The sequence below is a fragment of the Salvelinus namaycush genome, chromosome 1, assembly GCF_016432855.1.
Source record: "Salvelinus namaycush isolate Seneca chromosome 1, SaNama_1.0, whole genome shotgun sequence".
In the NCBI taxonomy this organism is placed as follows: domain Eukaryota; kingdom Metazoa; phylum Chordata; class Actinopteri; order Salmoniformes; family Salmonidae; genus Salvelinus; species Salvelinus namaycush.
In genome coordinates, this window is record NC_052307.1 from 63,987,309 (window position 1) to 64,013,515 (window position 26,207).

A 26,207-nucleotide genomic window follows, 5' to 3' on the forward strand; every position below is an offset into this window, starting at 1 on the left:
TTTAAATGAATTTGGCCAAGGTGTATGTAATCTTCCGACTTCAACTGTACTGTATATATACAGTCGAAGTCAGAAGTTTACATACACCTTAGCCAAATACATTTAAACTCAGTTTTTCACAATTCCTGACATTTAATCCTAGTAAAAATTTCCTGTCTTCGGTCAGTTAGGATCAACACTTTATTTTAAGAATGTGAAATGTCAGAATAATAGTAGAGGGAATGATTTATTTCAGCTTTTATTTCTGTCATCACATTCCCAGTGGATCAGAAGTTTACATACACTCAATTAGTATTCGGTAGCATTGCCTTAAAATTGTTTAACTTGGGTCAAACATTTCGGGGAGCCTTCCACAAACTTTCCACAATAAGTTTGGTGAATTCCGGCCCTTTCCTCCTGACAGAGCTGGTGTAACTGAGTCAGGTTTGTAGGCCTCCTTGCTCGCACACGCTTTTTCAGTTCTGCCCACAAATATTCAATAGGATTGAGGTCAGGGCTTTGTGATGGCCACTCCAATACCTTGACTTTGTTGTCCTTAAGCCATTTTGCCACAACTTTGGAAGCATGCTTGGAGTCATTGTCCATTTGGAAGACCCATTTGCGACCAAGTTTTAACTTCCTGACTGATATCTTGAGATGTTGCTTCAATATATCCACATAATTTTTCTCCTCATGATGCCATCTATTTTGTGAAGTGCACCAGTCCCTCCTGCAGCAAAGCACCCCCACAACATGATGCTGCCACCCCGTACTTCACGGTTGGGATGGTGTTCTTCGGTTTGCAAGCACCCCCTTTTTCCTCCAAACATAACAATGGTCATTATGACCAAACAGTTCTATTTTTGTTTCATTTTATTGACTCAAAACATTTCAGATTTAAATGTTTTATACATTAGTAAACATTTTGAAAGTCATAATTACACTTTGACATGATCGGGTATTGTGAAAAATAACCTACATTTGATAAATTTTTCATTCAGGCTGTAACACAACAAAATGTGGGAAAAGTCAAGGTGGTGTGATTTGTTTTGTGTAATACAAGTTGTGAACACTACAATGCTTTAGCAAGATAATCTAAATTGAAGTATAATTTTTAATATGGACCTGATATAATTTTACAGGGCACCAAGGACCATTCTGCCGTCGTCCTGCCGTGACTGACAGGTTTTTATGAGCTATCAATCACCTTAACAAAGCTGCAGCATGAGAGAGAGAGAGCCACTGCCAGGGGAGGTCTGACCTGCGGCCTAGCGTGACTTTCAGGGAAAGAGAGCTGCTCACCCAGGAAATCCCATTACACAAAAGCATGATGGATATCGCTCCTGGGTAGGCTCATATGTGGTCTGACATATAATTTGTTATAATTTGTAAAAATCATATGGCCACGTTCACATTTCTCTATGTCTTTCATTCTTTCCAAACTCCTCACTCTCTCCTATACTTTAGCCTACACACAATGTCTCACATACTGAAGGTCCAGAATATTCTGCAGATCCTGCACATCTGACTCCTCTGCAGATGGCCAGGAAGTGTCCCAGCCCAGGAAGGGTAAAATGGCCCCAGTATGACTATGGTATGTCAGTGGGGGAGCTGAGAAGTTTGCTAGTGTATTGAATGCACTGTAAACTGTATGAACTTGTCATCATCATATCGTCCCTGCCATGTGGAGCAGTGGAGGCTGCTGAGGGGAGGATGGCTCATAATAATGTCTGGAATGGAGTCAATGGAATGGTATCAAACACATCAACGACTTGGTTTCCATGTGGTTGATACCATTTGATTTATTCAATTCCAACTATTATTATGAGCCATCCTCCCCTCAGCAGCCTCTACTGATGTAGAGGTAATGTTAACATTAGCATGCTCAATTTGTTCAGTTATAATATAAGACAGACTATTGATTATTGTTCAGTTATAATATAAGACAGACTATTGATTATTGTTCAGTTATAATATAAGACAGACTATTGATTTCTTGCACACAAAGGATTTGGCTTATATATATATATATTTTTGTTCTTCAACCCAGACGTCCATTTTTATCGTTGTCTGGGAATTTACTCTATTAAAAATGAAGGACATTAATATGAGATCTCTGTCCATTTTGGGATGCTCAAACTAAAAAATACATGTTGGACTTTACTGCCCACTGCTTTGTTTCACATTATAAACTCAATAGGCATTTTTTTCCTAATCTAAAAACAATATGATATGATTGTTAATATGATGCTTTATATTATTATGTTACTCCATTACTAGAACAGTAGATAGACCACAAAGTGTCTTTGTGAAGATACTAATGTCACTTTATTGTAGCTTGACATAGATGACCCTCCACTGCTTTGAACCTGTGTTTTATGTAGAGACAAGTCAGAGAAAGGCTATCTACAGTGCATTCACTATCTGTATAAAGGGGCCCAGGGGAGGTATAGTTTTATTTGCAAACACGTTATCACTCTACCTCTGATCAATACCTCCAAACAGCTGATGGCATGCTCTCCACATGGGCAAAGGTGAAGAATGAAGCCCCTCCCCGTTGTGAAACAGAGGAGAGTGCAGACCGGTTAAACTAGCAAACTCTGCCCCCAGTGGTGAAATATGGCACTCTCTCTCATCCAGTTACAATAACACTCAAACTTGAGAATCTGGCATCTTTTGTCCATAGAAGTCTACTGGAATTACAAATATCAAATATTGATCAGCGGTACTGAAATACCTTGAATTCTCAACTGACCTGCAGTAACTGATAACACACTGTCATGATGACCTTTGATCTGGTCATATACTTTAGTTTTTGCTGTCCTTTTTTCCTCAGCCGTAAAAGTGATTAAGATAAGGTAGCTCCTTGACTGTATCGGCTGTTTTTTCTCTTCCCAGTGAGTCATGTTTACCTGCCTACATCTGAACCCTCACCTTTATTATACTCTACTCTGATAAGAGAGTCGCAAACAGACAGTGGGCCAAATCTCAGTGTCTCTCTCTTTCCCTCCTTTAGAAGGCCGTTTGGGATCTGTCACACTGGTCTGGAACATTAGCTACCAGCTAAATACATACTGGATAACTTGTTCTGTTATACAACCTGAGTAAGAACTGCCTGCCAGGAATACTGGGATGAGAAAAGGAAGAATCTAAAAGGTACACATGATTCACTGGGCCAAGGAAAACATCAGCACAGGACAGGAACCAGGACTTTGGAGGCCTGTGACGAGTGGAGGAATAGCGGCGTCACACAGAATGACAACACATTGATTTACCTGAGCTAGACAATCAGGAAGACACAGAGGAATTATTAAGTGATTGCGCTGAAAAAGTGGGTAATTTTGGAACAGAGTGGTGAACTGAAGAAGAAGGTCGTGCAGCAGCCTGTTCTGGTTCCTTTTCTCATATAAATCAGACTTTTGTTTGGGCCTAGTGTGGCCTCCTGAAGCAGTGACCAGAACCATGAAGCTGTCAGGGAACGTGCTGGATCTGGACTCCACAGACTACAGCACCACCCTTGATCCCTCCTACACCATGCTGGAGTTTGACAACCTCAGGGTGTTTCCTGTAGAGACAGGTACGTCTGGTATAATGACACCTTTACCTGTCTGTCCTTCACTCATAGACTGGTGCACAACAATACCAAAACACTGGTCTCACATTTGAGGGTTTTTGTATGATATTCAAAGGACATTCAAATAATATAAAATATTGAATATCCATTAATTTTTATAGGTTCAAATTCATGAGTAGATCTTGGTAACTTTTTAAAACCTGTTCTTTCCATTCAGATGGGGGAAAAAGGGCTTGCATAAAAGACACAGTGCCCTTGGAAGAACATGGTTTTAAAAAGTACTCTCAGCACTTTACAATGTACAGTGGCAAGAAAAAGTATGTGAACCCTTTGGAATTACCTGGATTTCAGCATAAATTGGTCATAAAATTTGATCTGAGTCACAACAATAGACAAACACAGTCTGCTTAAACAAATAACACACAAACAATTATACGTTTTCATGTCTTTATTGAACACAACGTGTAAACATTTACAGTATAGGGTGGGAAAAGTATGTGAACCCTTGGATTTAATAACTGGTTGACCCTCCTTTGGCAGCAATAACCTCAACCAAACGTTTTCTGTAATTGCGGATCAGACCTGCACAATGGTCAGGAGAAATTTTGGAACATTCGTCTTTACAAAACTTTCAGTTCAGCAATATTCTTAGGATGTCTGGTGTGAACCACTCGAGGTCATGCCACAGCATTTTAAATCGGGTTAAGGTCAGGACTCTGACTGGGCCACTCCAAAAGACATATTTTCTTCTGTTGAAGCCCTTCTGTTGTTGATTTACTTCTGTGTTTTGGGTCGTTGTTCTGTTGCATCACCCAACTTCTGTTGAGCTTCAATTGGCGGACAGATAGCCTAACATTCTCCTGCAAAACAACTTGATAAACTTGGGAATTCATTTTTCCGTTGATGATAGCAAGCTGTCCAGGCCCTGAGGCAGCAAAGCAGCCCCAAACCATGATGCTCCCTCCACCATAATTTACAGTTGGGATGAGGTTTTGATGTTGGTGTGCTGTGCCTTTTTTTCTCCACACGGTGTTGTGTGTTCCTTCCAAACAACTCAACTTTAGTTTCATCTGTCCACAGAATATTTTGCCAGAAGGGCTGTGGAAAATCCAGGTGTTATTTTGATTAATTCTTAATCTTAGGTCTTCTGAGATCTCTTTTGTTCAAGGCATGGTTCACATCAGGCAATGGTTCACATCAGGCAATGCTTCTTGTGAATAGCAAACTCACATTTTGTGAGTGTTTTTTATAGGGCAGGGCAGCTTTAACCATCATCTCCAATCTCATAACTTTGTTTGGACTCCAGGTTAGCTGACTCCTGACTTAAATTAGCTTTTGGAAAAGTCATTAGCCTAGGGTTTCACATACTTTTCCCACCCTACACTGTGTATGTTAAATTATGTATTCAATATAGACAAGAAAAATACAATAATTTGTGTGTTATTAGTTTAAGCACACTGTGTTTGTCTATTGTGACTAAGATGAAGATCAGATCAAATTGTATGACAAATTTATGCAGAAATCCAGGTAATTTCAAAGGGTTCACATACTTTTTCTTGCCACTGTAGCTCTCATGCACACAGGAATTTGTAAGACCATTTTCTCATGGCATGGATACAATGACATCAGCTCTCATTCCACAAAATGCTGTGAATACAACGGCCATTACTCCCGGCAATACTGAGAGTGATCTAAAGACCTCCCTCCTCTTCTGCTTTCCCTTATAATCTAATTTGAACTTATCATTATCATCATTAGGCGTCTGTTCTGCTGAATCAGGTCCTTTCTTTGGCACTTTTAAGGAGATGCTTTACCAGCAGACTGCTCTCCAATGCAGATAGTTGTGTGGCAGATGTATTCTAATCTCTTAATTCAATTGAACTGATCTTTGACCAAAGAAAGCATTCTCCATGTTAAATTGTTATCCCTGGCTGCTCAGTCTCCCAACTCTAAGTGTGCAATTTAAATACATTACAGCCTGGGGGCATTGTCCCTGTGACTGCACAAACACTACACCAACAAAGTATATTTGACGGTCAGTGGTTTTAAGAGAGACAATCCTTCAGCGATCGAACACTGACAGGACACAATTTAGAGCAACACTGAGGGAGATTGAATTAAAACAGAGCTCCCAGTGTAAAATTAGCCAGTGGACTTTGTCTTTGCCACTGACCTGAATCTGCTTTAATTAAATGTGGAGTTTCCTCTTCCTCTGAGTAATAAGCAGCAGTGGTCCTCCAAGGGCCTGTGAGTCTGGCAGCAACATACAGCAGTGATATCTCTAACTATAACCCTGCTTTTATTACCCCCTCCAAACCTCATCAGACCTGGGGAACAACACAACACAACTTACAGCCCTATAAGCTCACAATCAACACATTTCTGCCTTTGAAAGTTGTGCATTTCTATGTGCAGCACAAGGTTATTTCCCTTCACAGAGGTGGAATGAACAGGGATTCATTAATCACCTTAGCTGATGATGCCGTTGATTAATTATTCGCTCTGTAATCGTGCTTATCTGCTGTCACACAGCATTGACAATCTCTCAGCTGAGTGATCCGCTCTCTGTAGACGCTGTTGGGGCTTATTAGCAAGGCTCGGAGATGTTTACTTATTCATCAGCAATGGGGGCTGCTCTGTAAAAGTAGAACAGTGTCCTACAAGACCCATATTTCATTGTGCATCTCCAAAGCTTTCTAATGTTAGCCTGAGGTCATCAGTAATATATATCCTCGCATGTCTGTCCCCAAGTGTCAAGAGTCAATTCAACACATGCAGTAGAGACACACCAGACCTCCAGTGTGCTGTAGTGTATGAATCTCAATAATTTTCTTGTGATTGACTGACAGAGTTGATGATGCCGGAGCCTGCCCCTCTGCTGCCACAGACCAATGGAAGCGTGTGTTCCATATGTGCAGACAGGGCCACAGGTAAACACTACGGTGCTTCCAGCTGTGACGGTTGCAAGGGCTTCTTCAGGAGGAGCGTCAGGAAGAACCACGCCTACACCTGCAGGTGAGACTCATCACCACACAGGTCACTGAAAATGACACCCTATTTACAATATATTGCCCTATTTTTTATCTGATCCAACCTGTTCTCAGAGCATTTCGTATTATTCTGTAAATAAATCCGCAACACTCCATTTAATATGATATGTTATGGTTCGGTTCGTATGGTACAGTTGAAGTCGGAAGTTTACATACACCTTAGCCAAATACATTTAAACTCAGTTTTTCACAATTCCTGATTTTAATCCTAGTAAAAATGTCCTGTCTTAGGTTAGTTAGGATCACCACTTTATTTTAAGAATGTGACATGTCAGAATAATAGTAGAGAGAATGATTTATTTCAGCTTTTATTTCTGTCATCACATTCCCAGTGGGTCAGAAGTTTACATACACTCAATTAGTATTTGGTAGCATTGCCTTTAAATTGTTTAACTTGGGTCAAACATTTCGGGGAGCCTTCCACAAGCTTCCCACAATAGGTTGGGTGAATTTTGGCCCTTTCCTCCTGACAGAGCTGGTGTAACTGAGTCAGGTTTGTAGGCCTCCTTGCTCAGACACGCTTTTTCAGTTCTGCCCACAAATTGTCTATGGGATTGAGGTCAGGGCTTTGTGGTGGCCACTCCAATACCTTGACTTTGTTGTCCTTAAGCCATTTTGCCACAACTTTGGAAGTATGCTTGGGGTCATTGTCCATTTGGAAGACCCATTTGCGACCAAGCTTTAACTTCCTGACTGATGTCTTGAGATGTTGCTTCAATATATCCACATCATTTTCCTCCTCATGATGCCATCATGATGCATCACAACATGATGCTGCGACCCCCGTGCTTCATGCTTGGTGTTCTCCGGCGTGCAAGCCTCCCCTTTTTCCTCCAAACATAACAATGGTCATTATGGCCAAACAGTTCTATTTTTGTTTCATCAGACCAGAGGACATTTCTCCAAAAAGTACGATCTTTGTCCCCATGTGCAGTTGCAAACCGTAGTCTGGCTTTTTTATGGCGGTTTTGGAGCAGTGGCTTCTTCCTTGCTGAGCGGCCTATCAGGTTATGTCGATATAGGACTCGTTTTAGTGTGGATATAGATACTTTTGTACCTGTTTCCTCCAGCATCTTCACAAGGGCCTTTGCTGTTGTTCTGGGATTGATTTGCACTTTTCGCACCAAAGTACGTTCCTCTCTAGGAGACAGAACGTGTCTCCTTCCTGAGCGGTATGACGGCCGCGTGGTCCCATGGTGTTTATACTTGCGTACTATTGTTTGTACAGATGAACGTGGTACCTTCAGGCATTTGGAAATTGCTCCCAAGGATAAACCAGACTTGTGGAGGTCTACCGCTAGAAGGTAGGCCTTGAAATACATCCACAGGTACACCTCCAATTGACTCAAATGATGTCAATTAGCCTATCAGGAGCTTCTAAAGCCATGACATAATTTTCTGGAATTTTCCAAGCTGTTTAAAGGTACAGTCAACTTAGTGTATGTAAACATCTGACCCACTGGAATTGTGATACAGTGAATTACATGTGAAATAATGTAAACAATTGTTGAAAAAATTACTTGTGTCATGCACAAAGTAGATGTCCCAACCGACTTGCCAAAACTATAGTTTGTTAACAAGAAATTTGTGGAGTGGTTGAAAAACGAGTTTTAATGACTCAACCTAAGTGTATGTATCTTCCGACTTCAACTGTATGTATTCATTTGTGGATGTCCATCACCCATTTAGTATTATATGTTACGAATTACAATTCATATTATATGTTACGAATTTGCAAAACGTGCAATATGTTACGAATTTGCTAAATATATGAGATGTTATGAATTCTAGCTAGGTGGCTAGGTGGCTAACGTTAGCATAAGCTAGGGGTTGGTGGTTAGGTTTAAGAGGGTTTCTGTTTATGCTGGTATCAAGCCTTGGGTTGCACGGGCCAATTACAACTTGGTGGTTAGGGTTAAGGTTAAGTTTAAGTTTAGGACTAGGTTAAAGGGCTATGTTTAGGGGAAGGGTTAGCTAAAAGGGTGAAGGTTAGGGTTAGGGGAAATGTTAGCTAAAAGGGTTAGGGGAAGGGTTCGCCAACATGCTAAGTAGTTGCAAAGTAGCTAAAAAGTAGTTGAAAAGTTCCTAATTAGCTAAAATGATCAAGTTGTCCGTGATGAGATTCAAACTCGCAATCTATTGGTTTCTAGACATTTGCGTTATACACCCACCCATACACCTCAACCAACCACCCTACTTTAAGTAACCATCTGTCTTATGTAACCATACCAAATGTATCATACTATATCATACTAATTTCAGTGTCCCGGATTTACAATTACTCTGTTACGTCTAGTCTATGAGACCAGGCTGGATCCCGATATAGTGCGCTATTTTGACCTGAGACTAAATGGAAATAGGATGTCATTTCAAATCAAATCAAACTTTATTTGTCACATGCGCCGAATACAACAAGTGTAGACTTTACCGTGAAATGCTTACTTAACCAAGAGTGCAGTTCAAGAAGAGTTAAGAAAATATTTACCAAGTAGACTAAAATAAAAAGTAATAATAAAAAGTAACACAATAAGAATAACAATAACGGGGCTATATACAGGGGGCACCGGTATCGAGTCAGTGTGCGGGGGTACAGGTTAGTTGAGGTAATCTGTACATGTAGGTGGGGGCGAAGTGACTATGCATAGGTAACAAACAAACAGCGAGTAGCAGCAGTGTACAGGGGGGGGGGGTCAATGAAAATTATCCGGTGGCGATTTTATTAATTGTTCAGCAGTCTAATGGCTTGGGGGTAGAAGCTGTTGAGGAGCCTTTTGGTCCTAGACTTGGTGCTCCTGTACCACTTGCCGTGCGGTAGCAGGGAAAACAGTCTATAACTTGGGTGACTGGAGTCCCTGACAATTTTATGGGCTTTCCCCTGACACCGCCTATTGTATAGGTCCTGAATGGCAGAAAGCTTGGCCCCAGTGGAGTTCTGGGCCGTTCGCACCACCCTCTGTAGCGCCTTACGGTCAGATGCCGAGCAGTGGCATACCAGGCGGCGATGCAACCGGTCAGGATGCTCTCGATGGTGCAGCTGTAGAACCTTTTGAGGATCTGGGGACCCATGCCAAATCTTTTCAGTCTCCTGAGGGGGAAAAGGTTTTGTCGTGCCCTCTTCATGACTGTATTGTTATGTTTGGACCATGATAGTTCGTTGGTGATGTGAACACCAAGGAACTTGAAACTCTCGACCCGCTCCGCTACAGCCCGGTCGATGTTAATGGGGGCCTGTTCGGCCTGCCTTTTCCTGTAGTCCACGATCAGCTCCTTTGTCTTGCTCACATTGAGGGAGAGGTTGTTGTCCTGGCACCACACTGCCAGTTCTCTGACCTCCTTCCTATAGGCCGTCTCATCATTGTCGGTGATCAGGCCTACCACTGTTGTGTCGTCAGCAAACGTAATGATGGTGTTGGAGTCGTGTTTAGCCACGCAGTCGTGGGTGAACAGGGAATACAGGAGGGGACTAAGTACACACCCCTGAGGGGCCCCAGTGTTAAGGATCAGCGTGGCAGATGTGTTGTTGCCTACTCTTACCACCTGGGGGTGGCCCGTCAGGAAGTACAGGATCCAGTTGCAGAGGGAGGTGTTTAGTCCCAGGGTTCTTAGCTTGGTGATGAGCTTCATGGGCACTATGGTGTTGAACGCTGAGCTGTAGTCAATGAACTACATTCTCACATATGTAGGTGTTCCTTTTGTCCAGGTGAGAAAGTGCAGTGTGGAGTGCGAAAGAGATTGCGTCATCTGTGGATCTGTTGGGGCGGTATGCGAATTGGAGTGGGTCTAGGGTGTCCGGGAGGATGCTGTTGATGTGAGCCATGACCAGCCTTTCAAAGCACTTTATGGCTACCGACGTCAGTGCCACAGTGTTTAAAAAATATATATATATATTTCACCTTTATTTAACCAGGTAGGCTAGTTGAGAACAAGTTCTCATTTACAACTGCGACCTGGCCAAGATAAAGCAAAGCAGTGCGACACAAACAATAACACAGAGTTACACATGGAATAAACAAGTGTACAGTCAATAACACAGTAGAAAAAAAAGAAAGTCTATACACAGTGTGTGCAAATAGCGTGAGTAGGTAAGGCAATAAATAGGCCATAGTAGCGAAGTAATTACAATTTAGCAGACTAACACTGGAGTGATAGATGAGCAGATGATGATGTGCAAGTAGTGATACTGGTGTGCAAAAGAGCAGAAAAATAATTAAAAACAATATGGGGATGAGGTAGGTAGATTGGGTGGGCTATTTTTAAAGTTAGTGAGGGAAATATAAGTCTCCAACTTCAGCGATTTTTGCAATTCGTTCCAGTCACTGGCAGCAGAGAACTGGAAGGAAAGGATGCCAAAGTAGGTGTTGGCTTTGGGGATGACCAGTGAGATATACCTGCTGGAGCGTGTGCTACGGGTGGGTGTTGTTATCATGACCAGTGAGCTGAGATAAGGCGGAGCTTTACCTAGCATAGACTTATAGATGACCTGGAGCCAGTGGGTCTGGCGACGAATATGTAGCGAGGGCCAGCCGACTAAAGCATACAGGTCGCAGTGGTGGGTGGTATAAGGGGCTTTGGTAACAAAACGGATGGCACTGTGATAGACTGCATCCAGTTTGCTGAGTAGAGTATTGGAAGCTATTTTGTAGATGACATCGCCGAAGTCGAGGATCGGTAGGATAGTCAGTTTTACTAGGATAAGTTTGGCGGCGTGAGTGAAGGAGGCTTTGTTGCGAAATAGAAAGCCGATTCTAGATTTGATTTTGGATTGGAGATGTTTGATATGAGTCTGGAAGGAGAGTTTACAGTCTAGCCAGACACCTAGGTATTTGTAGTTGTCCACATATTCTAGGTCAGAACCGTCCAGAGTAGTGATGCTAGTCGGGCGGGCAGGTGCATGCAGTGAACGGTTGAAAAGCATGCATTTGGTTTTACTAGCGTTTAAGAGCAGTTGGAGGCCAGGGAAGGAGTGTTGTATAGCATTGAATCTCGTTTGGAGGTTAGTTAACACAGTGTCCAAAGAAGGGCCAGATGTATACAGAATGGTGTCGTATGCGTAGAGGTGGATCAGGGAATCACCCGCAGCAAGAGCGACATCGTTGATATATACAGAGAAAAGAGTCGGCCCGAGAATTGAACCCTGTGGTACCCCCATAGAGACTGCCAGAGGTCCGGACAACAGGCCCTCCGATTTGACACATTGAACTCAGTCTGCGAAGTAGTTGGTGAACCAGGCGAGGCAGTAATTTGAGAAACCAAGGCTATTGAGTCTGCCGATAAGAATACGGTGATTGACAGAGTCGAAAGCCTTGGCCAGGTCGATGAAGACGGCTGCACAGTACTGTCTTTTATCGATGGCAGTTATGATATCGTTTAGTACCTTGAGCGTGGCTGAGGTTCACCCGTGACCAGCTCGAAAACCGGATTGCACAGCGGAGAAGGTACGGTGGGATTCAAAATGGTCAGTGATCTGCTTATGAACTTGGCTTTCAAAGACTTTAGAAAGGCAGAGCAGGATGGATATAGGTCACCCCCTTTGAAGAGGGGGATGACCACAGCAGCTTTCCAATCTTTAGGGATCTCGGACGATACGAAAGAGAGGGACAGACTGGTAATAGGGGTTGCAACAATGGCGGCGGATAATTTTAGAAAGAGAGGGTCCAGATTGTCTAGCCCAGCTGATTTGTATGGGTCCAAGTTTTGCAGCTCTTTCAGAACATCTGCTATCTGGATTTGGGTGAAGGAGAAGCTGGGGAGGCTCGGGCAAGTAGCTGCGGGGTGTGTGGAGCTGTTGGCCGGGGTTGGGGTAGCCAGGAGGAAAGCATGGCCAGCCGTAGATAAATACTTATTGAAATTTTAGATGATCATGTATTTATCGGTGGTGACCGTGTTACCTAGCCTCAGTGCAGTGGGCAGCTGGGAGGATGTGCACTTGTTCTCCATGGACTTTACAATGTCCCAAAACTTTTTGGAGTTAGAGCTACAGGATGCAAATTTCTGTTTGAAAAAGCTAGCCTTTGCTTCCCTGACTGACTGTGTGTATTGGTTCCTGAACAGTTGCATATCATGGGGACTATTCCATGCTATTGCAGTCCGCCACAGGATGTTTTTGTGCTGGTCAAGGGCAGTCAGGTCTGGAGTGAACTAAGGGCTATATCTATTCTTAGTTCTACATTTTTTGAAAGGGGCATGCTTATTTAAGATGGTGAGGAAATTACTTTTAAAGAAAGACCAGGCATCCTCGACTGACGGGATGAGGTCAATATCCTTCCAGGATACCCGGGCCAGGTCGATTAGAAAGGCCTGCTCGCAGAAGTGTTTGAGGGAGCGTTTGACAGTGATGAGGAGTGGTCGCGGATGCAGGCAATGAGGCAGTGATCGCTGAGATCCTGATTGAAAACAGCAGAGGTGTATTTGGAGGGCAAGTTGGTCAGGATAATATCTATGAGGGTGCCCATGTTTACGGATTTAGGGTTGTACCTGGTGAATTCCTTGATAATTTGTGTGCGATTGAGGGCATCTAGCTTAGATTGTAGGAGTGCTGGGGTGTTAAGCATATCCCAGTTTAGGTCACTTAACAGAATGAAGTCTGAAGATAGATGAGGGGCAATCAATTCACATTTGGTGTCCAGGGCACAGCTGGGAGCTGAGGGGGGTCTATAACAGACGGCAACAGTGAGAGACTTATTTCTGGAGAGATTAATTTTTAAATTAGAAGCTCAGACTGTTTGGGCATAGACCTGGAAAGTATGACAGAACTTTGCAAGCTATCTATGCAGTATATTGTACCTCCTCCCCCTTTGGCAGTTCTATCTTGATGGAAAATGTTGTAGTTGGGTATGGAAATCTCAGAATCTTTGGTGGCCTTCCTAAGCCAGGATTCAGACACGACAAGGACATCAGGGTTGGCGGAGTGTGCTAAAGCAGTGAGTAAAACAAACTTAGGGAGGAGGCTTCTGATGTTAACATGCATGAAACCAAGGCTTTTTCGATTACAGAAGTCAACAAATGAGAGTGCCTGGGGACACGCAGGGCCTGGGTTAACCTCCACATCACCCGAGGAACAGAGGAGGAGTAGGATGAGGGTACGGCTAAAGGCTATGAAAACTGGTAGTCTAGTGCGTTGGGGACAGAGAATAAAAGGAGCAGATTTCTGGGCGTGGTAGACTAGATTCAGGGCATAATGTGCAGACAGGGGTATGGTGGGGTGCGGGTACAGTGGAGGTAAGCCCAGGCACTAAGTGATGATAAGAGAGGTTGCATCTCTGGACACGTTGGTGGGGTGGTAATCATTTAGGCAGGTTACCTTCACTTGCTTGGGCACAGGGACTATGGTGGTCTGCTTGAAACATGTAGGTATTACAGACTCGGTCAGGGAGAGGTTGAAAATGTCAGTGAAGACACTTGACAGTTGGTCCGCGCATGCTTTGAGTACACGTCCTGGTAATCTGTCTGGCCCAGCGGCTTTGTGAATGTTGACCTGTTTAAAGGTTTTGTTCACATCGGCTACCGAGAGCGTTATCACACAGTCATCCAGAACAGCTGATGCTCTCGTGCATGCTTCAGTGTTGCTTGCCTCGAAGCGAGCATAAAAGGCATTTAGCTCGTCTGGTAGGCTTGCGTCACTGGGCAGCTCACGTCTGGGTTTTCCTTTGAAATCCGTAATAGTTTTCAAGCCCTGCCACATCCGACGAGCGTCAGAGCCGGTGTAGTAGGATTCAGTCTTAATCCTTTATTGACGCTTTGCTTGTTTGATGGTTTGTCTGAGGGCATAGCGGGATTTCTTATAAGCGTCCGGGTTAGAGTCCCGCTCCTTGAAAGCGGCAGCTCTAGCCTTTAGCTCGATGCAGATGTTGCCTGTAATCCATCGCTTCTGGTTGGGATATGTACGTACAGTCACTGTGGGGATGACGTCGTCGATGCACTTATTGATGAAACCGATGACTGAGGTGGTGTACTCCTCAATGCCATTGGATGAATCCCAGAACATGTTCCAGTCTGTGCTAGCAAAACAGTCCTGTAGTGTAGCATCCGCATCATCTGACCACTTCCATATTAAGCGAGTCACTGGTACTTCCTGCTTTAGTTTTTGCTTGTAAGCAGGAATCAGGAGGATAGAATTATGGTCAGATTTGCCAAATGGAGGGCGGGGAAGAGCTCTGTATGCATCTCTGTGTGTGGCGTAAAGATGGTCTAGGAATTTTTTTCTCTGGTTGCGCATGTGACATGCTGGTAAAAAATTGGTAAAACTGATTTAGGTTTGCCTGCATTAAAGTCCCCGGCCACTTGGAGTGCCGCTTCTGGGTGAGCATTTTCTTCTTCCTTATACAGTTGGTTGAGAACGGTCTTAGTGCCAGCTTCGTTCTGTGGTGGTAAATAGATGGCTACGAATAATATAGATGAGAACTCTCTTGGTAGATAGTGTGGTCTACAGCTTATCATAAGGTACTCTACCTCAGGCGAGCAATACCTCGAGACTTCTTTAATATTAGACATTGTGCACCAGCTGTTATTGACAAATAGACACACACCCCCACCCCCCGTCTTACCAGAGGTAGCGTCTCTGTTCTGCCGATGCATGAAAAATCCTTCTAGCTCTATATTGTCCGTATCATCGTTCAGCCACGTCTTGGTGAATCATAAGATGTTACAGTTTTTGATGTCCCGTTGTTAGGATAATCTTAATCGTAGGTCATCAATTTTATTTTCCAATGATTGCACGTTAGCAAGAAGAACAGATGGTAGTGGGAGTTTACTCGCTCGCCTACGGATTCTCAGAAGACTGCATTTGAGATACCACCAAGGTTCTGTTAGAACTGCAGATCATTGGAATTATTATTATGCTCACTATTGTCCACCTCCGACCCACATGACAATACAGAGACAAATTTACTGCCAACGACAAGGGCAGCTGGTCAATTTTTTTTTATTAAATTCTGGTAAAGTACTTTCTTTTACAGTGTTCAACCCCCATCTCAATAACTGATTACTTTTTCTGGTGGTTCAGTTCTCAACCACATCCATTGTGAAGTGAAAAGTATGAGAGTTGCATTGGCCAAGAATAGAAAGCTAACTTCTGTGTCATAGTCTCTGACGCCATCATAATTACAGAAGCCCATAGTGTGAGACTTATGTTTGATTGTGCGTTACAGAATCTTACAACTGTTGTCTTGTATTGAAGTGTATCTAATTATGTGTGTGTGTGTGTGTGTGTGTGTGTGTGTGTGTGTGTGTGTGTGTGTGTGTGTGTGTGTGTGTGTGTGTGTGTGTGTGTGTGTGTGTGTGTGTGTGTGTGCGTGTGTGCGTGTGTGCGTGCGTGTGTGTGTGTGTGTGTGTGTGTGTGTGTGTGTGTGTGTGTGTGTGTGTGTGTGTGTGGGCAGGTTCAGCAGGCAATGTGTTGTGGACAAAGACAAGAGGAACCAATGCCGTTACTGCAGGCTTCGGAAATGTTTCCGAGCAGGCATGAGAAAGGAAGGTGAGAGAGATGTTTTTTTGTTTAATCATGACATAGATTTTACATACTGTATGGCACCATACTACAAAGTAATTACACAATTCATTGCCACATTATTAATTCAAAATATATATTTTTAAAGCATACCAGCACACACACGCACATACACACACAGCATTTTGTTTTTAAAGCCATAAGCATATATGCAAGTTGACAAATCACAATATTTACCCACATTACATAACCATGTCCAACGCCACGGGTGGAATTGGGGTTGGCAGGCACGCCAGACGGGGGTGGGTAGTGGAGGCTCAGGCAGGGGTAGTGAGTGGGGTATAGTCTACAAGGTGCTATTCCAAATCAAATCAAATTTTATTTGTCACATGCTTCATAAACAACAGAATATTAGAAAGCTAATAACACAAAGAATAAATACACGGGGTAACAGTACTTGTCACGCCCTGACCATAGTTTGCTTTGTATGTTTTATGTTTTGTTTGGTCAGGGTGTGATCTGAGTGGGCATTCTATGTTGTATGTCTGGTTTGTCTATTTCTATGTTTTTGACCTGATATGGTTCTCAATCAGAGACAGGTGTTTTGCGTTGTCTCTGATTGGGAACCATATTTAGGTAGCCTGTTTTGTATTGTGGGTTGTGGGTTATTGTCTATGTGTTAGTTGCTTGTGTCTGCACTATTATATATAGCGTCACGTTCGTTTTGTTGTTTGTATTAGTTTGGTTAGGTTTTCTTCTTAAATAAATAGAAGAATGTATTCACTTCACGCTGCACCTTGGTCCTCCTCTCTTCCACATTACGATGATCGTGACAGTACTGAGTCGATGTGCAGGGGTATCTTGAACCTAAAAGGGTTCTTTGGCTATCCCATAGGAGAACTCTTTGAAGAAAACTTTTTGGTCCCTGGTAGATCCCTCTACATGGAACCAAAAAGGGTTCTCCTATGGGGACAGCCCGAAGAACCCTTTTGGAACCCTTTTTTCTAAGAGTGTATGCGCCTCTTACTGTGAGGGAAAAGCAACAAGATCAACATGCCGCTCTCTTGAGCAATACTGAGTGAGTGGCTGTTTGCAGTGTGCACTGTAGACCTTATCTTCCACTGGCTGCCGCAGATAACCAGGAGAGAGAGAGACGGGATTAGAGGATCCATGAATGGCCCCTCACATGAATAATTAACATGGCTGAGCATGGACAAATATTTGCTCTGGCTTTTTCAAGAGAGAAATACTTCTCTTTGCTGAGCCCTCATTCCAGAGGAATGTTACGTAAGCGAGAAACTGAAGCTGAGCTGAGCCCCCTTAGTGATGGTCAGGGAGTAAGATTCAAACATTTGCCGTATTCATTTTGCAGACCACTCAAATAGCATTTAAGAAACAGCAAAGCTATGCCAGAAAATATCAGAACATGCCATTTTGAAAATTTGTATAAGCCTTTGGTTTAATGTGTTTCAATTGTACATTAATCCGGACAACAAATTCTAACAAACCATTTTTGACAACTATCATTAATTGTACTCCTCCTATTCTCCTTGCTGAATGTCCACAGCTACTTTCAATCTATCACTTCACTTATGCTCCGTGGAGTACTAATTTGTGACATCATCACCCACGGCCATGTCTCCAAGGCAGAGGTCTCTCTCTCTCTGTCTCTGCAGCTCCAGTTTGATTAATAGGGTCCTGATTGCCTGCTGAGAGGTCAGCTGTGGTGACTGATTGCTCTCAGACTGGGGCTTGTTGTCTGACTTTGTGGAGCAGACTGAAATCAGGCTGAGGTCATCCATTTTAATGACACAGGCACAGAGGTCACTATGAGACAGTCTCCTCTGTCAGACACAATCCCAATCATCAGGCCCTGTACTGTCAGCCTCCCGTCATGCCTTCCTTTGCCTAATTACATAGTCAGGTTTAATACGTTGGCAAAATCAGAATCAAAATTAGAGATGTTACTTTTCATACAATGGGGAATTTGGAAATTGAATTTGCACTGAAATAATGCACTGAAAGAGTGTCAAAATTAAATGTATAACAAAAATTATTAACGCCAGATACAACAATTTCAAATATTTTACTGAGTTACAGTTCATATAAGGAAGTAGTCAATTGAAATAAATTCATTAGGCCCTAATTTATGGATTTCACATGCCTGGGTATACGTATATACATCTGTTGGTCACAGATACCCCAAATAAATTGCCTCACAATGTGCCTCAGGATCTCGTCACGGTATCTCTGTACATTCAAATTGCCATCGATAAAATGGAATTATGTTCGATGTCCGTACCTTATGCCTGCCCATACCATAACCCCACCGCCATCATGGGGCACTCTGCTCACAACGTTGACATCAGCAAACCGCTCGCCCACATGACGCCATACATGTTGTCTGCGGTTGTGAGGCCAGTTGGACGTACTACCAAATTCTCTAAAACAACGTTGGTGGCTTACGGTAGAGAAATTAACATTAAATTCTCTGCCAACAGCTCTGGTGGACATTCCTGCAGTCAGTATGCCAATTGCACGCTTCCTCAAAACTTGAGACATCTGTGGCATTGTGTTGTGTGATAAAACTGCACATTTTAAAGTTGCCTTTTATTGTCCTCAGCACAAGGTGCACCTGTGTAATGAATCGATTATGCTGTTTAATCAGCTTCTTGATATGCCACACCTGTCAGGTGAATGGATTATCTTGGCAAAGGAGAAACGCTCACTAACAGGGATGTAAACAAATTTGTGGACAACATTTGAGAGAAATAAGCTTTTGTGCGAATGGAAACTTCCTGGGATCTTTTATTTCAGCTCATGAAACATGGGAACAACACTTTACGTGTTGCATTTAGATTTTTGTTCAGTGTAGGTGTATGCTATAATTACAACATTACCCCTCCATTGAGTATACTTTGTCAAAGTGAAACAGTTAACACAAGAAATCCAGGGACTCTCCCTCCTTCCTATTCTTTTATTTCCAGCTGTGCAGAACGAGCGGGACCGCATTAGCAGCCGCAGAGGAGAGGGACAGGGGCTGGGCACTCTGTCAATCAGTGTACTGCTACAGGCAGAGGCCAGCATGCATCAGGTAAGAGATTGTCACTATAAAACCTCTCCCTATTCACAGCCACAAAGTGCTCCAGAGGCTTCCATTTCCCATCCAGCCCAGAGTAGAGCCCCTTATCTGTTTCTCAGAAACACAGCAGTGGCAGGGCTAGAGATGTAGAGGATACAGGCTGCACTTTAGACAGCCGGCCATTAAGGTCCCCTGGAGATTCTAGCTGCAGGCTGGATTCAGTTACTTCTTAGAAATGGCCAAATTGCCCAGAGAGACTCACATTTGATCACAGCAGTCCTATGTAATGGCAGTGCCTGGGCTTGGATTGTGTGCCAGCGTTCAATTGGCTTCAAATACATAATAACAACCAGATATCCTCTTTGTATGCGAAAGGAATGCGGCAGAAATTAATTGGATGATTGACAAATGAACCACAAAATTTGGCCAGGCTGTTTTCCATTTGGGTCAAGTTTTCATGCAATGTCTCCTCAATGTGAGCTGTGTGCTGAAGGGGCTCTGATCACCATCCAACAGCATCGTTCCAGAGACAGACCCACCAACAACACACATCCAAAATCCATTTCTCATCTTACACCCTTATATTCTCTATTACCACCATTCTCTGAAGTGACCTTTCCCCCACCCAATACCCTACCTGCCTCTGCTTGCTCTGCCCTTCACGATTGTCCAAGCACCCATCATCTCACCCCTGCACTCTGCCCCATCCATCTCCTCCAACCCTCTCTTCATTCTCACATTACACCGACACCTAGGGCCAATGTGGAACCTCTCATTATTGTGTGTCACTCTCAGTTTCCAGCCCTGACCTCCCCTATGAGCTGTGACATCAACACCAAGAAGATAGCGCGCGTGGGGGATGTGTGTGAGTCCATGAAGCAGCAGCTCCTCCTGCTGGTGCAGTGGGCCAAGCGCATCCCCGAGTTCTGCAGCCTCCCCGTTGACGACAGGGTATGGAACTTTGGATGTTATCCTACTTAACGTGTCTGTATGAACATGTGAGCTGCACCTGTCTAAGCAGGCGGTCACATTCAGCTGTCTTTGTGTTGGGTTTTGGATCACTAGCTGTTGGAATACTCACGTTGCAGGGAGGGCTGTCTGTGTAATGGCTGCTGTGTGTTGTCTCTGTGCTGTGTCTTGTCTGTGTGCAGGTATCCCTGTTACGAGCCCACTCTGCTGAACACCTCATCCTAGGGGTGGCTCGACGCTCCCTGCCTTACAATGACATTATCCTTCTGGGTAAAATATATAGATCTCAGCTGAGTCTGGGATGTGCTCTCATCTTTGTTATAGAATGAAAAAATAATTTACCCAATGTTTGATACTAGTAATGTCGACAAGCTATGCTGCTTTTACCATATGTGTATATTGATAAAGGAAGCAGACTTACCTAATGTATAAAGTTATACTTACAGTTTTACTTAACTTATATTATAAGTATTTCATATGTGGATTGTGTTTGCAGGTAATTTCTTTGTGATCCCAGTGAGCGGTCCTGAGGTGGAGGTGTCCAGGGTGGCTGCCCGGATCCTGGAGGAGCTGGTCAAGCCTCTGAGAGAGCTGGACATCACCGACAGCGAGTTTGCCTGCCTTAAGACCATAGTCTTCTTCAGTCCTGGTCAGTCAGTCCTTTGGTTGCCACCAGCCACCCCCCTGCCCCTCCTCACCTCTTCTCACCTCTCCTCTGTCCTCAGACAAAGGAAGAGACTTTCGCCAGGAATCTTATTATTTCACAGTAGTTCTCTCCTGGGACTCTCTCTGCTCTCTCTGTGCTCTGTCCTTGGCACCCTGTTGGTTTGTCTTGGCCTGGCGGTCTGGTTTCATCGTGTTCTGGGAAGAAACTATTCATATCTGGGCGAGGTCCTGGCAGGGAGAGGTGACTGGCTGCTGGACTTTACAGCCTGTTGGTCTGAGGCAGTGATTACAGCAGCAGAGCCAGGCCACCGGTCTGACAGACTGACTGGCCAAACAGGCACAGCAGTGCACAGCAGTAGACAGCAGCATCAGGCCAAGTCTGACACAGATGACTGACTACCTACAGAAATAAACACACCGAACGTGTGCTCAGCTCTGTCCTGTGTGACCCTGCCCTACTACCTTTACCTAACCTTTCTCTAATCATTTCTGTTTAGTTTATTACACATAATGCATTTCAATTAGTAATGATGTATATTGTATAATGTCCCCACAGCAATCCCATCTCTCTCTATTCTCATAGGGCCGCAGCTTGAGGATTTGTCTCTCTTAATCTCCCATTTGTCTCAGGGCTGTGTTATAGGAATTGTTTATCTCACAGTGGCTTCACTCTGTCTCTCAGTATAAGCATACTGTACATGTATGTGTCTCTCATGTACTCTATGTAAAGATGGCGCCGTACTGTATGGCTGCCATCTTACGTGCTCTGACCCAACTTTGCTATTTTGTGATTATTTTGGCGTTTATCATTGTCCTATGATCGACGGAATCTTTTGGACATCAGATCGGTAGTTAATAACCTTAATTCCGACTTCAACGTCGACTTCGATTCATCTGCCCTGGGCTCTTTGTGTACCTACAACTGTTATCGTGACTGCTGAATACACTAAGTGTACAAAACATTAAGAACACCTTCCTGCTATTGAGTTGCACTGATGGAAGTGGATTTAACAAGTGACGTCAATAGGGGATCATAGGTTCCACCTGGATTCACCTGGTCAGTCTATGTCATGGAAAGAGCAGGTGTTATTAATGTTTTGTACACTCTGGGTATATTCCACCTCAGGACAACAACAACATCAAGCTGGCACTTGACGAATTGTACAAGATTATAAACAAGCAAGAAACAATGCACCCGGAGGCTGCTTTTCTTGTTGCCAGTGATTTTAATTCCGCATCACTAAGACAGGTGATGCTCAACTTCTATCAACACGTCTCCTTCGCCACTAGGGGCGTTAAAGTCCTAGACCACTGTTACTCAACCCACCAAGCAGACTCTCAACACATGGGCCCCCCAGCGGTGTGTGCTTATACTCCCTGTTCTCCCATGATTGCGTGGCCACGCACGACTCCAGCTCCATCATCAAGTTTGTCCGATGACACGACGGTGGTAGGCCTGATCACCAACAGCCCTGAGACAGCCTACAGGGAGGAGGTCAGAGTCATTAAAACTTGTTTTTCAACCACTCCACAAATTTATGTTAACAAACTATAGTTTTGGCAAGTCGGTTAGGACATCTACTTCGTGCATGACACAAGTAATTTTTCCAACAATTGTTTACAGACAGATTATTTCACTTATAATTCACTGTATCACAATTCCAGTGGGTCAGAAGTTTACATACACTAAGTTGACTGTGCCTTTAAACAGCTTGGAAAATTCCAGAAAATTATGTAATGGCTTTAGAAGCTTCTGATTGACATAATTTGAGTCAATTGGAGGTGTAGCTGTGGATATATTTCAAGGCCTACCTTCAAACTCAGTGCCTCTTTGCTTGACATCATGGGAAAATCAAATGAGTCAGCCAAGACCTCAGAAAAAAATTGTAGACCTCCACAAGTCTGGTTCATCCTTGGGAGAAATTTTCAAATGCCTCAAGGTACCACGTTCATCTGTACGAACAATAGCACGCAAGTATAAACACCATGGGACCACGCAGCCGTCATACCGCTCAGGAAGGAGACACGTTCTGTCTCCTAGAGATGAACGTACTTTGGTGCAAAAAGTGCAAATCAATCCCAGAAGAACAGCAAAGGACCTTGTGAAGATGCTGGAGGAAACAGGTACAAAAGTATCTATATCCACAGTAAAACAAGTCCTATATCGACATAACCTGAAAGGTCGCTCAGCAAGGAAGAAGCCACTGCTCCAAAACCGCCATAAAAAAGCCAGACTACGGTTTGCAACTGCACATGGGGACAAAGACCGTACTTTTCGGAGAAATGTCCTATGGTCTGATGAAACAAAAATAGAACTGTTTGGCCATAATGACCGTCATTGATGTCAAGCAAAGAGGCACTGAGTTTGAAGGTAATCCTTGAAATACATCCACAGGTACACCTCCAATTGACTCAAATGATGTCAATTAGCATATCAGAAGCTTCTAAAGCCATGACATAATTTTCTGTAATTTTCCAAGCTGTTTAAAGGCAGTCAATGTATGTAAACTTCTGACCCACTGGAATTTTGGTACAGTGAATTATAAGTGAAATAATCTGTCTGTAAACAATTGTTGGAAACATTACTTGCGTCATGCACAAAGTAGATGTCCTAACCGACTTGCCAAAACTGTAGTTTGTTAACAAGAAATATGTTGAGTGGTTGAAAAACGAGTTTTAATGACTCCAACCTAAGTGTATTTTAACTTCCGACTTCAACCTATTTTTGCTTTGTCACTATGGGGTATTGTGTATAGATTGATCTCTCTCTCTCTCTCTCTCTCTCTCTCTCTCTCTCTCTCTCTCTCTCTCTCTCGCTCTCTCTCTCTCTCTCTCTCTCTCTCTCTGTCTCTCTCTCTCTCTCTCCCCCCCTGTCTCTCTGTCTCTCTGTCTCTCTCCCCCTGTCTCTCAGACTGCCCAGGGCTGGAGGCCCCTCAGACAGTGCGGCGGCTGCGTTTCCAGGCCCAGGTGCTGCTGGACGAGGCCACCTGTGAGCAGCGGGGGCGTTTTGGGGAGCTGCTGCTGATGCTGCCCCCCCTGCAGAGTGTGGCCTGGCAGATGGTGGAGACCCTGCAGCTGGCCAGGCTCCTGGGGGAGCCCAGCGTGGACAGCCTGCTGCAGGAGATGCTGCTGGGGGAGGGGGCCACTGGGGGCCTGAGACAACGCACAGGGCACGGTACGCTCCAGAGGAGCGATACTTACAGTAAAAACCCTCAAACTGAATACCACTAACTTTCACTGGGTTGCCTTACAGATCAACAACAGAGGTCAATAACAATTAAAACCTAAAATAGGTCAACTTTCAATTCCCACAATCTAATCAATCTAATAATTAAAACCCGGTTGGCATCCCTCCGCAGAGCAGAGAACCTACGGAAACGCAGAAGGAAGAAAGAACAAACTAGAACTCGATTCTATAAAGATCCCTTCAAGTTCCTTAAAAGTCTCTTCACGAAGGAAAAAAGTGGAGCTCTAAAAACAACAAAGAAAGACCTAGAGGAGCACCTGATAACAACAAACTTTGACTCAAAGCGACATGAACATCTGGCCATCCCATCAGATATCCCACCCATTGAACCCCCGGAACATCATATTGAGACCAGCCCTCCGACATGGAAAGAGGTGGAAAACACAGTTCGACGGGCAAGAACAGCATCAGCCCCGGGGCCAAATGGAGTCCCGTACAAAGTGTATAAGAACGCACCAGACGTCCTGAGGGTCCTCTGGAGGCTTATGAGAACAGCTTGGCAAAAGAAGATAATACCCAAAGTGTGGCGTAGGGCAGGCGGGGTCCTGATCCCTAAGGAGAAGGATGCAGTGAACATCAGCCAATTCCGCCCAATCTCCTTACTGAATGTCGAGGGTAAAATCTTCTTTAGGGTCATTGCCCAGAGGATGTCCGAGTACCTGCAAAGGAATGCGTACGTCGATACATCTGTACAGAAGGCAGGAATATCAGGGTTCTCTGGCTGCTTGGAACACTCCAGCATGATCTGGCACCAGATCCAAATGGCCAAGGTGGAGAAAAGGGACCTTCATGTAGTCTTCCTCGACCTCGCCAATGCATTTGGCTCTGTGCCCCATGAACTCCTGTGGTCTGCCTTCAGATTTTTCCACATACCGGACACCATCACAACCCTGGTGAAGTCGTACTTCCAGGATCTGCAGTTCTGCTTCACCACCTCAGAGTTCACGACCTCATGGCAGTGCCTGAATGTAGGAATAATGGCGGGATGTACCATTTCTCCGTTGGCATTCATAATGGCAATGGAGGTTATCATCAGATCCTCAAAATGGGTTGCTGGTGGACAGCGAGTCGACTCTGGTTTCCGCCTCCCTCCACTCAGAGCCTACATGGACGACATTACAACATTGACCACCACTGTCCCATGCACCAGGAGACTGCTCAGAAAACTCGAGGAGAACATCAGCTGGGCCCGTATGAAGATTAAACCATCCAAGTCACGCAGCATCTCGATTGTGAAGGGAGTACTCTCTGACCTGAAATTCTTCATCGGAGATGACCAAATCCCAACAGTGTCTGAGCAGCCGGTAAAAAGCCTTGGAAGGTGGTATGATGCAAGCCTGAAGGACAAAGACCAGGTGCAACAGCTGCGCAAAGACATCAGTAGTAGCCTACAGTCCATCGACAACACCCAGCTACCTGGAAAGTTAAAGGCCTGGTGTCTGCAGTTTGGTCTCCTACCCCGGGTGTTGTGGCCCCTAGCAGTGTATGAGGTTCCAATCTCAACAGTGGAGAAGATGGAAAGAGGAGTCACAGGCTACTTAAAGAAGTGGCTCGGGGTTCCACGATGCCTTACCACCATAGGCCTCTATGGAGATGGTGTCCTCAAGCTGCCCCTCACCAGTCTAACAGAGGAATTCAAGTGTGCAAAAACCAGGCTCCAGATGACACTGAATGAATCTCGAGACCCAGTGGTGAGCAACAACGCGCCGACCTTGGCAACTGGGCGCAAATGGAGGCCAGGAAAAGCAGTCCAGGAGGCAACAGCAGCCCTCAGACATGCTGACATTGTGGGTCATGTTCAGCAAGGGAGAGGAGGCCTTGGGCTAACTAGCCGTGCTGCTTGGAGTAAGGCCACTGCACCAGAGCGGCGGAAGATGGTAGTGCAGGAAGTACGCCATCAGGAGGAGGCTGCAAGGTGGGCCAAGGCAGTCTCTCTTGCCAAACAAGGACAGTGGACTCGATGGGACAGTGTGGAGAAGAGGAAGATCAGCTGGAAGGATCTGTGGGCCATGGAAGCGAGGCGGTTGAGCTTTTCCATCAGAGCAACATATGACGTCCTTCCAACACCAGTTAATCTTCACCAATGGTATGGTGAAGATCCGGACTGTGCCCTCTGTTCCATGCCAGCCAACCTCAGGCACATTCTCACAGGGTGTAAAACAAGCCTCACCCAAGGACGCTACACTTGGCGTCACAAC

General features: G+C 44.3%; 1 protein-coding gene across 1 annotated transcript in view; it reads left to right on the forward strand.

Moving 5' to 3' along the window:
- Window positions 1-2,855: 2,855 nt before the first annotated feature.
- LOC120047065 (hepatocyte nuclear factor 4-beta-like) overlaps window positions 2,856-26,207 on the forward strand; it is a 29,575-nt gene continuing 6,223 nt past the window's right edge. The window contains exons 1-8 of the mRNA XM_038992624.1: window positions 2,856-3,556; window positions 6,403-6,568; window positions 15,978-16,072; window positions 19,033-19,139; window positions 19,923-20,078; window positions 20,279-20,366; window positions 20,593-20,745; window positions 23,674-23,937. Coding sequence (XP_038848552.1) covers window positions 3,442-3,556; window positions 6,403-6,568; window positions 15,978-16,072; window positions 19,033-19,139; window positions 19,923-20,078; window positions 20,279-20,366; window positions 20,593-20,745; window positions 23,674-23,937 — 1,144 coding nt within the window. The 5' untranslated portion in view covers window positions 2,856-3,441. The remainder of the gene's footprint in view (window positions 3,557-6,402; window positions 6,569-15,977; window positions 16,073-19,032; window positions 19,140-19,922; window positions 20,079-20,278; window positions 20,367-20,592; window positions 20,746-23,673; window positions 23,938-26,207) is intronic.